At 38.7% G+C, this 12,846-nt stretch overlaps 1 protein-coding gene across 5 annotated transcripts in view; it reads right to left on the bottom strand.

Annotated features, from left to right (window-relative positions):
- NR5A2 (nuclear receptor subfamily 5 group A member 2) overlaps nucleotides 1-12,846 on the bottom strand; it is a 149,250-nt gene that overhangs the window by 132,432 nt on the left and 3,972 nt on the right. For 4 of the 5 annotated variants that reach the window (XM_049857814.1, XM_049857818.1, XM_049857817.1 and 1 more), the window contains 3 exons: nucleotides 11,951-12,069; nucleotides 10,249-10,390; nucleotides 7,329-7,975 (listed from right to left, as the gene is read on the bottom strand). In XM_049857814.1, coding sequence (XP_049713771.1) covers nucleotides 7,329-7,975; nucleotides 10,249-10,390; nucleotides 11,951-12,069 — 908 coding nt within the window. Of the gene's footprint in view, nucleotides 1-7,328; nucleotides 7,976-10,248; nucleotides 10,391-11,950; nucleotides 12,070-12,201; nucleotides 12,361-12,846 lie in introns of all 5 variants that reach the window. The other variant, XM_049857816.1, reaches the window with a different exon arrangement.

The raw sequence follows: 12,846 nt of genomic DNA, 5'->3' as shown, positions 1-12,846 counted from the left end.
TTCTAAGGTGACTCAGTCGTTCCCAGTGCGTTGTCTGGACCCAGGGGAAATCTGTCTCCCTGATGATGAGTGATTCAGTAACTGGAAGGTAGTGATGGGGTTCTGATAACTTAGAGATTTGCTTTAGCTTCACTAGCAAAGGCCTGTATTTTCTGGAGTCAAAGGTTACACTGCAGACAGTCTCTGGGTTACCAACGAGATCTGTTCCTAAGTGTGTCTTTAAGTTGAATTTGTAGGTAAGTCGGAACAGGTACATAAGTTCTTGATTTAAAAGCTGTCCACGCAGCAAGTAAGGCGATTGTGATGAAGAATTTGTTGCAAGTAGGGCTTGGTTCATTTCAAAGTGAGGGCAAATTTACATAACATTAAAGGACAAGTAGGAGTTGTCTGTAACCCAGAGGATTTACTGTATTAGTGTGTGAGCGCGTGCGCTCGTATGTGCGCGTGCATGCACGCACAAGTGCTAAGGGATGGGGAGGGAGGATGCACAAAAGGACTGCTTCTTGGAACCTGAGTTACCAGTCCCAGCTCTGCCATCCAGTAGCTGTACGATCTTGGGCAAATCACATTCCCTCTTTTGCCTCAGTTTCTTCACATGTACAGGCATACCTTGTTTTATCTCGCTTTGCTTTATTGCAGTTCGCAGATAATGCATTTTTTACAAATTGAAGGTTTGTGGCAACCCTGTGTCGAGCAAGTCTATCAGCGCCATTTTTCCAAGAACTTCGCACCTCTGTGTCACATTTTGGTAATTCTCGCAACATTTCAAACTTTTTCATTATTATTCTCATATCTGTTATGGTGATCTGTGATCAGTGATCTTTGACGTTACTATTGTAATTGTTTTGGGCACCATGAACTATGCCCATATAAGATGGTGAACTAAATGGATAATGTTGTGTGTGTTCTGACTACCCCACCAACCAGCCTATCCCACGTCTCTCCCTCTCCTCAGGCCTCGTTATTCCCTGAGACGTGACAATACTGAAATTAAAATTAGGACAATTAATAACCCTACAATGTCCTCTAAGTGTTCGAGTGAAAGGGAAAGTCACACATCTCTCGCTTAAAATCAAGAACTAGAAATGACTAAGCTTAGTGAGAAGGGCACGTCGAAAGCCAAGATAGGCTGAAAGCTAGGCCTCTTGCACCGAACAGCCAAGTTGTGAAGGCAAAGGAAAAGTTCATGAAGGAAATTACAAGCGCTACTCCAGTGAACACACGAAGGATAAGAAAATGAAACAGCCTTATTGCAGATATTGAAAAAGTTTCAGTGGTCTGGATAGAAGATCAAACCAGCCACAACGTTCTCTTAAGCCGAAGCCTAATCCAGAGCAAGGCCCGAACTCTCTTCCATTCTTTGAAGGCTGAGAGATGTGAAGAAGCTGCAGAAGAAAAGTTTGAAGCTAGCCAAGTTTGGTTCATGACGTTTCAGGACAGAAGCCTTCTCTATAACATAAAAGTGCAAGGCGAAATAGCAGGTGCAAATGTAAAAGCTGCAGCAAGTTCTCCAGAAGATCTAGGGCGGTAACTGATGAAGGTGGCAACACGAAACAACAGGTTTTCAATACAGATGAACAGTCTTACATCAGAAGAAGATGCCATCTAAGATTTTCACAGCTAGAGAGAAGAAGTCAATGTCTGGCTTCAAAGCTTCAAAAGACAGGCTGACTCTCCTACGAGGGGCTAATGTAGCTCGTGACATTAAGTTGAAGCCAATGCTTATCTACCATTCTGAAAATCCTAGGGCCCTTAAGAATTATGCTAAATCTCCTCTGCCTGTGCTCTACAAATAGAACAACAAAGCTTGGATGACAGCACATCTGTTTACAACATGGTTTACTGAGTATTTTGAGTCTACTGTTGAGATTTACTGCTCAGAAGAAAAGATTCCTTTCAAAATATTACTGCTCATTGACAACGCACCTGGTCACCCAAGTGCTCTGATGGAGATGTGCAAGGACATTAATGCTGTTTTCACACCTGCTAACACAATATCCATCCTGCAGCCCATGGATCAAGGAGGAATTACAACTTTCAAGTCTTATTACTTAAGAAATATACTTCATAAGGCGATAGCTGCCATGTATAGCGATTCCTCTGACGGATCTAGGCAACGTAAATTGAAAACTTTCTGGAAAGGATTCACCATTCTAAATGCCATTAAGAAAATTCAATTCATGGGAGGAGGTTGAAATATCAACATTAATAGGAGTTTGGAAGGCATTGATTCCAACCCTCATGGATGACTTTGAGGGGTTCAAGACTTCAGTGGAGGAGGTAAGTGCAGATATGGTGGAAATAGCAACAGAACTAGAATGAGAAGTGGAGCCTGAAGATGTGGCTGAATTGCTGCGATCTCATGATAAAACTTCAATGGATGAGGAGTTGCTTCTTATGGATGAGCAAGGAAAGTGGTTTCCTGAGATGCAATCTACTCCTGGTAAAGATGCTGTGAACATTGTTGAAATGACAACACAGGATTTAGAATATCACATCAACTTAGTTGATAAAGCAGTGGCAGGGTTTGAGAGGATTGGCTCCAATTTTAAAAGTTCCACTGTGGGTAAAACGCTATCAAACAGCTTTGCACGCCACAGAGAAATAGATACGGAAAACGTCATCGTTGTCTTATTTTAAGAAATTGCCACAGCCACCTCGACCTTCAGCAACCACCACCCTGATCAGTCAGCAGCCATCAGCATCAAGGCAAGATCCACCACCAGCAAAAAGATTACAACTTGCTGAAGGCTCAGACGATAGTTAGCATTTTTTAGCAATAAAGTACTTTTTAATTAAGGTATATATATATATATATAAAAAAAAAGGTATACACATTGTTTTTTTTAGACATAATCCTATTGCACACTGAAGAGACTACAGTATAGTGTAAACATTACTTTTATATGCACTGGGAAATCAAAACTTTCATGTGACTTGGTTTATTGCAGTGGTCTGGAAACAAACTCACAATATCTCCAAGGTACGCCTATATAAAAAAAAAAAAAAAAAAAAAGAAACCGAAAAATAAAACCCATTGCCGTGGAGTTGATTCTGACTGATGGCAACCCTCACATGTTACAGGGTAGAACTGATCCATAGGGTTTTCTTGGCTATAGTCTTTCTGCAAGCAGATCGTCAGGTCTTTCTTCCACAGCACCACTAGGTGGGTTTGAACCTCCAACCTTTAGGCTGGGTACAAACCGTTTGCACCACCTGGAGACCTTGTATAAGGACCTTATATAAGGAGGAGGTGGAGCTAAATGATCTCCATATCTGTTCCACTTCTGAAAAATCGGGTTTCTAGGCAAGGAAAATCATTTCGTGCATGTGTGCTGTTCTGACCAGTTTCAGAGTGTTAATTTCCTCTTTCTTGTGCCAATATTTTGGATGGAGACCAAGACTGTCCCTTACAGGTGTGTGGAAAAACAAAGCAGCTTACTTATACATGTCCTCAATTCCTTCTTCCCCTTTCCTCTTCCAGCTTTGAAATTTCATACTTTCTAAGAGTGCTCTCTCTCTCCCCTCTTTTTTTTGCTGCATGTGTGCTGTTGCAAAAGCTGAGAGTTTGGGAGTTATAATTTCCTTTCTTCTGCTATTATTTTGAAATGGAAACCAGAATATATTTGTTGCACCTTGTAGGTGTGTAGAAAAACAAAACAGGCCACCAAAATTTCCTTTGGCCCTTCTTTCCCCTTAAATTGTTTTAAAAAAATGAAATCTATATTCTCTCCTGTAATACATGGTAGAAAGTGTAACTTTTCCTGGAAGAGTCAACAAGGGGCCATGCGTAATTTGCTGTGAAGATAACAAATGATATTTAAAATATCAAAGCTTTTGCAGAAAGACAGAATGAGGCCTGGGGCTGCGGGTTTCAGAGATGCATGGTAGAAGAGGCCATTTTTAAGAGTGGTTCTTAGTGATGGCAGGCAGGCAATGCCCACAGAAAGCAAGCCCATAGAACCTTCCCTAGAGCAGTGTTTCTTGAATCGCAGGTCATGCCTTCTTAGTGGGTCATGAAATCAGTTTAGTGGGTCATGACCAGGATTTTTAAAAACATGAAATAAATTAGACTTCCTGGGTGGTGCAAACAGCTTAGCGCTTGACTACTAGCTGTAAGATTGGCGGTTCAAGCCCACCTAGAGGCACCTCGGAAAACAGGTCTGACCACCTGCTTCCAAAAGATCACAGCCTTGAAAACCCTACGGAGCAGTCTACTCTGCACACATGGGGTCACCAGAAGTCAGAATTGGCTCCACGGCAACTAATCGTAAATAATAACAAAGAGGAATAGAATAGAAAATACCAGTGTGTGTGACAGGTAGGGTCTCATACTGTCTAGTGAAACTTTGGCTCAGGGGTGTGTGTGTGTGTGTATGTGTGTGTGTGTCTGTGTGTCTGTGTCTGTGTCTGTGTCTGTGTGTGTGCGTGTATTTCTAACCGAAGGTCATGGCCAAAAAATGTGAACGCCACTGGCCTGGAGAAATGCACTGTGATGGGTATGCCTCATTGCTGGCTTCCAAGAACTTGCTCTGATTTCTGACAAAGTAAATTTAGAAAGGAAAAGAAAAAGAATGCTACCAAATGTGAATTGTCACTCCACAACTCTATATCTAAACTCTCCCAAAGTTATTCTGAATTGTTTTTGTTTTTGGTCCCTTAAAAGTACTTAACATTGAATCACTCCTGTCCAACGTAAGCCCAAGATAAACTGAGAAGTGAGTCATTTCTCTTTCTCCTGGGGGAGCTTAACCACCCCTTGAAGGTCCCCCCTGGGTTTGTACTTTCTTTTCCTTTCCTTTTCAAAGCTTATTCTCCTGAGAGACTAATAGACACAGTAAACAGGATAAAAGTACTTAAATATGACCCATTCCCAAAGACATTTATATTTTAGCCAAATATTAATTAAGCCTTGTGCCAGATAAAAAGAATCTCATGTAGAATCTATCAACGGTAGGAAGAAAAAAGAGAAAACGTGGGGAGAAAGACTGTCTTCCTAGCACTCTGACATTTTACTTCATAATGGCTAGCTATGCTCACTTCATTGTGTTTCCTTTTTCACATGCAAATAGTATATGCTGCTTTCCTTGTGGATTTGTGAAATACATCCTTATTTTCTTCAGTTGTCTTATAAAACTTTCTTATCATAAAGTTCTTAAGAGGAAATACTTTGTTACTCAACTTTGTTTTCATCTTAGACTCAACTTACTGCCAGGCAAACTTTAGGTCCTCAATTAAAAAAAAAAAAAAAATTAGTACTGGTTAAATAATTGCTACTTATTGGACAATTCACTCCTCTATAACCCACATGGTGATGTTTCCAATGTCAGACAGTAAGAGAGAACAACAGCATGCTTTTTTCCTGAATTTAAGGTAATATTCTGTAAAGGCTTTGCACACTTCATAAAACAATTATAACAATTTTTAATTTGCATCAATTTGCTGAGCATCTAATATATGGAAAAAAAATTTTTTTTTTTTTAATATATGTCAGATCCCCAGTACTAGGTGCTCTACCTACCTACATACTCTTATTTATTGTCTGCAAAACTGCCTCAGTATAGGTATTGTTATTCTCCCCACCCCCCAGAAACACTACACGCATAGTTTCAACATAGGAGAAAACCAAGGCTCAGAGAGATTGACAGCCTGCCCATGAAGACATAATTATTAAGTGGCAAAGACAATTCAAATCAGTTCATCTCACTGCAAAGACTACACTTTCCTCCCTTTTATTTTACCTGGGTTTTCAGTTGGAATCCCTGGTGGCATAGTCATAAAGTGCTACAGCTGCTAAACAAAAGGTCAGCAGTTCAAATCCACCAGGCGCTCCTTGGAAACTCTATGGGACAGTTCCACTCTGTCCTATAGGGTCGCTATAGAGTCGGAATCGACTAGGTGGCAATGGGTTTGGTTTTTTTGGTGTTTAACTTTTCAGTTGAATCCAAAATTATCATTTTCATTTTTAAATCCCCGATTTCTTCCCTGATTATCACAAAGTGGTTACACACACAAAATATTCTACCTTACCGTGCTAACTTGATATATTCGGCTTCCCTTCTGCAGCCTACTCTCTCTAGCTTCAGCCCATGTTTAAATGCAGCAATAAAGGACATTAGAATCAGGAGCTGTTTATGCATCCTGGTATTCTATTAACTTATCTGGATCAGTTCAGATAACTTTTTTGTTTCCATGTACACATCACAGTACTTAACACATACTGCTATGAAAAGCACTATTTTTCAGGTGCACATGACTTCCATATTCCCTAGCCCATCTACACAAGATAATTTTTAACAGTAACGCTCAACGTAAAAACTCTGCTTTCTATTTTTCCTTCTCTTGGGAGGTTTTAAAATCTCCTCTGATTGTCCTAGATGATCAGAAGCCACAGATATTTACCAGCCACACATTCCCCCAATGACAGCAAAAGGAAGAAATTGATTTTGCAACAGATACATACACAGAAATCAAATCCAGGACGCACTTTCGTTCTTTTGAAAAGAGAATAAACCCACTGACTACCACGTGCAGTTTGGTAGCCACTTTTAGATTCCGAAAACATCTAAATAACTTACCCACATTAATTTAGTCTTAAGTTTCAGGAAATAAGATAATTACATAGTCAAATAGAGATCCTTATACAAACAAGCACCGTATTTACAATGTACCAATCCATTAAAGTTAACGACAGACATAGTGACAGATTATGAGAACTAAAACCCAATCTGAGTAGATGAGCACTCACCGTTTGCCCATTCCCCGTCCAATGACAGTAAACATCCTATTGGAATCTGCTCCAAAAACAAAGCCTTTCCCAACCTACTGTCAAGGTAAACACGTAGTAAATACCTATTTAATACTACTAACCAGAGGTAAGTATCATTTGCATTCTTTAGAGTCTAAACACAACTCAATGTTGGCGTTTTTTTTTCTTCGAAAGAAACCTTCAAAATGGAATCACTTATAATATAGTTCTTTGATTGATCTTTTAAGATACAGTTTACAAGGTGCTTTTTCACATTGACTTAAAGTTTCTGGCCATAAACCACCTGAGGTAAAGAGAATAAATAAGGACTAATTCCATTACTCAGGAGAAACCCAAAATTTCCTATACTTTAAGTTAAATGTCATACTCACAAATTAAAAGCCACATAAAGTGCAATGATCCTGAGATCAAGGTCAAAAAATGCCTCTACTACGTAACAGAACAAAAGTAACAAGAACAAAGAAAATGTATTTTCAGCACCCACACCCAGAACATATTAATTCGGAACATAGGTCTTTCTTGAAAAGGGCATTATAAATTGTAATAACTGATGACATACCTTTAGTTCTCTGAAGAAGATACTACTCCTGGCCCACTCAACAATGGAGAAGAGGGTTTGATCGGCCATTTTGCACATAAGCCCAAACGTGCTCAGCTTTTCGTGCTTGCTTCGGTTAGCTTGCTCTTGCTGCAAATAGGCCATGATCTTAGCCTGGACTTGAGGCTCATCTGGCTCACACTTCAAAAGTTCCAGTATCAGATGTGGGATGCTTGCCGGGGAGCTCGTCTGATAACCATCCATATAGGAATAGCCCATTAGGGACTCAGGCGAGCTGGTATAGGGGTCTGGGTACTCAGACTTGATCGCCCGGCTAGGAAAGTGACCATATGTTTGGTAACCTTGTAGGCTGCCATGAGGTGGCATTGTCATGCTAATGGGGGATGTTACAAAGGGACTTCTGTCATAGTCTGTAGGAGGCAAGGCAGCATGGTTCAGAGGTAGGCCTTTGGAGGCAGAGTGGATGTTCTGAATTGCAGAGGAGATGGTCAGATCAGAGGGCATTGCTTGGATCACCTGAGACATGGCTTCCAGCTTAAGTCCATTGGCTCGGATGAGGGCTTTTTTCTGTTGCTTCAGGGCCCTGTCTCTCTTGTACATTGGCCCAAACTTATTCCTTCCTCCACGCATTCGGTCAGCTCTTACCGCTGTTGGGAGAAAAAAAGGAAATAAGGGTATAAACAGAATTCAAATTATTAGCATTCTCCAGATCAAACCACTACTGAGAAATGTTGAAAACTGACAAGAAGTGTTATGTGTGTGGTTGTTTTAATTACAATAGCCCAGAAAGCTTAAAAAAAAAAAAAAAAAAGCCATGTCCTTTTGATTTATGAATTCTTTCCTGCAAGCCTGTTTTGTCATCAAAAAAATATTTTGGATATGTAGGAACATATTAACCCTTTGGTTAATGAGATTTCATAATTTTTGCTACACAGAGTGGATACTTTGTATTGCTAAGAAAGAATAGCTGTTTTTCAGCTAGGAAAGAGTATTAGTTTCTATTACGCCAATTATCTTGTGATTCTGTCTATGGATGGAAACCCAAACTGCTAGGAAGAAAATATATCTAATAATACATTTCTGGATTAAATTGTGAATCTCTTCCCTTAGGACATCTTCCTCTGTGAAAGCTATTTGGGCTACTTTGTTGCAAAAGGGTAGGGTACATACTCTTCCTGAAAAATCATTTTCACCTGGACTTGACGACGAGTGGGCGTCAGATAAGCACGAGTGATCGCTTTTATTTTAAGCAGAACTGGACATAATTACAGCAAGTTCATTTCAGAAGCTGTCAAGAGAGTCCGCTACTCCAGTGGTGTGTGGAGTCAGGGGCTGTGCTTCATAAGTTATTTCATATAGTTCTCTCCAAGCCTTTAGTGGCCAATGGCAATTAGACAGAAACCAGCAACCTCTGACAGCTTATGACATGTTGAAATTGCTGGAGGTTACGTTTTTGAGCTTTTTATCTTCGGATTAGTACAGCATTAAAAATTTATTGTGAATGCTAGGTATACAGAACAGTACACAAGATCATAAAGAGTTTTTTTTCATCTGGGTGATAAGTTATTATTGTTTTTCATATCACCGTTAAGGAAACATGCCTATGTACCACAAGTTACTTACAATCAAGAAAGCATACTTTTTAAGGTAAAGAAAGGCAATCTTTTTCCTTTTGTCTATTTATATATATATATATGAAATGACATCGTATGAAATCAAAGCCTTTGCTTTTTAACCACACTTGATCTTTTTAGTCTCCTACTATAGCGCACATCCATCCACCCACCATAATAGTTCACTTTTGGGAAATAATAAAGTGATTGATGACAAAGAAATTAATAAGCATCAACTACTTCCTTTCTGGACTTCTTCTGGAAAGCAATACTGACTTAACTGTCCTCAGGGTAACCAGAGTGGCTACTTCTATTTGGAAGAATCTGTTAGCAAGTCAGCAGATTTATTTGAATTGTTTTGAGTATCTCCATCAAGTCTGAGTTCCATATAATAGAAAAGCTCCAAACAAAAATAGCCCGAGCCTCATTGATCAAAGAAAACGCCTTCTTGGATCTGGCACCATCAGTGATATGTATCCCTTGTTATTTGCAGTATATTTAATCTGGGGAAAGACGGTAGGTCAGAGGCTGGAAAACAGCAACACACTATAGTCCAGGAACTACAAATTACTTACAGCAGTCACATATTAACTTTACTGCCTGCCAATCTGTACATGACAAGTACAGGTTCCGCTCTTTCGACATAAAGGGTAGCATAACTTTTGAGGAACGGCTTGTGTGTTCTGGTCAGACCATTGCTACCAATTTACTAGCTCGTTAGTTTTCTTGTTTCCTGCTTCACAAATTCATTTTGCAGATTCAGTCATTATCTTTAAAAGAGGAGGATGTGCTTTCCCATGCTATCAAAACTGATATTCTACGCAAGAAACTCCTGTTCACAATTAAAGGCTTTAACTCTTACTCAGGAATCCTGAAATTAATATTGACGATTTTCACAATTAGGACACCTATTTAAACAAGACTGAATTCAAACTTTACTAGGCCACCCTGGTTTGAAAACTTAAAGGATATTTTAATTTCTCTATTTTTGCAAACTAGTTTTATTCATTCTCAGTTGACTCCCTTTCATCTTGTTTTCAGCAGCCCCGACCTTTTCAGTGTCAAAGGCATCTGCTAAACTCAACAGGGGGACAACTCAGATATTTAAATTTTTCCCTGGTAGATTTTACCAGAGTTGAAATGAGACTCATTCTATAGACAAAGCAAAAGACAACGTAGCTTACATTATTGTCAGTAGTGTTAAAAAAAAAAAAATTGGGAAAATGTTACCCTATTATAAGCATAATGTTCTAAAGTCTGTGTCCTTGAAGAGTTTTAATAGGCAGTAGTCTTTAGAAGAATCTTACCTTCTAGCTTCATTCCAACGCTTAGACATTTTTGAAATCGACAGTAAGGGCAACGCTTTCTCTGTGTTTTGTCAATTTGGCAGTTCTGGTTTTCTATGCATGTGTACCTTTTGTTATTTTGGACTGTTCGCTTAAAAAATCCCTGTAAGACAGAGAAAATAGTGAGATGTATTATAAATGTAACACCCGTCTCTTCCATTGTTTCATTTTAAGGAAATTACCAGCAAATCCTTTCATTGCATCATCTGAGCCCCTATGTGGTTCTGTGGTTTATTTTACATCCAGCAAGATCAACCTTCCAAAGCAGTGCCAGGCCATAGTGGAGATTTTTCTGGCATCAGAGTTATTATATTCCTGAAGAATTACGTCAAATCTTGGAGAGATTTGGCTACACACCATTTCATCTTAATGGTCAGAGAAAAATACATTCTATATTGACCAGTGATTTAAAAAAAAAAAACAAACTATCTTCCTATTAGCTTTCACATTCCAGTTGGAGATACTTGGGGTGATCTGCGTTGTTTTTAAGTAGTCTAATACAATTTCAGTGACAAACCATTGCAAAATGCCAGGGGAAAAAACTGGATAGCAAAGCACTTCACATCTTTTACAAATGTCAACACTGGATAGTTAAAAGCAAAAGGATTTAAAGGGTAAAATGGGAAAATGCTCATAATTCTACTGGAAGACATTCAAATATGGAAACTCTGCAAAAAGGGGGGGAAAAAGACAAAGCTAATTGAAAAGGGAGCCATGTTTGCAGACAGCTGAATTTCAGCACAGAGAGTACATACTTTCCTTATAGTTCACTCAAAATAACTAATCGAAAAAAAAAAAAAAAAAGAATTTGTAGCTTCATAATATAATAATAGCTTTACCAGAATGGTGTTCTTTATGTTTATCCCACGAGCCATAAACAGAGAGAATTTTATTTTGTTACCCAGAATGATGGGATTTTCCTGGCAGTGGTTTAAGTAATTGTACTGAGTTTTCTACTTGAAAAAAAATTAAAAATAGCCAGTATTATATTTACTGGGAATATAGAGGCCTGAGATAAATTCACACAGTATAATTGATATGATTAGTGGTAATACAGTACATTTTACATACTACACATCCTTCCATTTAAAATAGATCACACATTTAGGAATATCACTGTATTATGAACTAAGATCTGGTTTCTTGTCCTTTGTGATATAAATTTCAAAAAAAAATCTTAAACTTCTGTTTGGAATAAATGAGGGTGAAATCACGCAGCTGGAATTTAGACTTTTCTGTCTGCGGATAAAAAGTGTTCAGATTTGCAGCACAGGATACTGTGAAGTTAAAATCTATCTGGGAAATACTTTGTCATGTTCCCTCTCAAGAACAACGATGCTTTAAATACATATAAGTCAAGCAAAATCAATATTTAGGACTGTTAGACAGGGAAGCTTTTCTACAGCTACATCACTTTACTACAAGAAAATATTTTAAAGCCATGAGACTGGCAAAGTTTTCTAAACAGCATAAATGTCTTTGCCTTTTGAACTAAATCAGACACATATTTCTACCAATCATCTCCCTAAGACTAACTCTCTCCCATCTCATTTTTTAATTGAGCCTTTAAAAGACAGCCTAAATTTAGCCTGGAAAAAAGCAACCTAATAGTTTATTTTGGCTTTGGACATTATATTTTTCAGGTAGCAACATGTAAGCAAACCTTGCAACTTTCACAGGTGAGAAGCCCATAATGGTACCCAGATACTTTATCTCCACACACGGGACAGAGTTCTTCAAGATCTTCATCATAGGAGTAATTCACCATTTTAAACTGAGACACTGAAACAAGAAGTGTATACACACACCCAATTAATCTACTACATAGGTTTTAATCCTACAATGAAAAGCATTTTTCGGTGATTGGTGGGCAAATATCACCAGGTAAAATATGAAATAAAAAGTAATTTTTACCCGGGTGGTACTGAAGAGAACTATTTTTACACAGTGAAAGTAAAACATCTTTTGGCATCAGTGAGCATGCACTTCACATATTTTTTTAATTTAAAAATAATTCCAACTTCTTTTGTTAATATTTTAAACTGACCACTGTTGAACACAAGTTTCACAACTCTGCAAAGCAACAAATCAGAATAGAAACGTGAATTGCATAAAGTAACAACTTAAATGTTCTTTTAAACCGCTGTAAAGTTCCAAAATGTCACCTTTGCCTGAGGAAGAAAAACATGCACACACATCTCCCCCCTCCCCACCAAACTTGAAGTAAGTTCGTTTCAAGTACACCTCGTTTATAAGGACAGCAACACCGACTGCAAACAATGTTCACTGTTCGGCAAAGAAATTGAAGCTCCAGAAACCTGCTTCTGAGCAGCAGCCCCACTTAAACAACAGCCCGCGGATCCCAACGTTCAGATCTGTTGGATTAATCGGAACACTGGGTTCCGTATTGACAGGACTCCTGTTCTGGATACTTCCATCTCCTCACATTTGAAAATCTGTGAAAATGAAAAGGAAAAAGAAAAGGGAGGACGCCCGGGCGAAATAAAAGAGAAAAGACACACACTAGAGTTTGGTTTCGTCGCGAAGTACTCAAGCCCT

Source organism: Elephas maximus, chromosome 18, assembly GCF_024166365.1.
Source record: "Elephas maximus indicus isolate mEleMax1 chromosome 18, mEleMax1 primary haplotype, whole genome shotgun sequence".
NCBI classification, from domain to species: domain Eukaryota; kingdom Metazoa; phylum Chordata; class Mammalia; order Proboscidea; family Elephantidae; genus Elephas; species Elephas maximus.
Note: the sequence above shows the minus strand (reverse complement) of the source record. Positions and strands in the feature narration are given on the sequence as shown.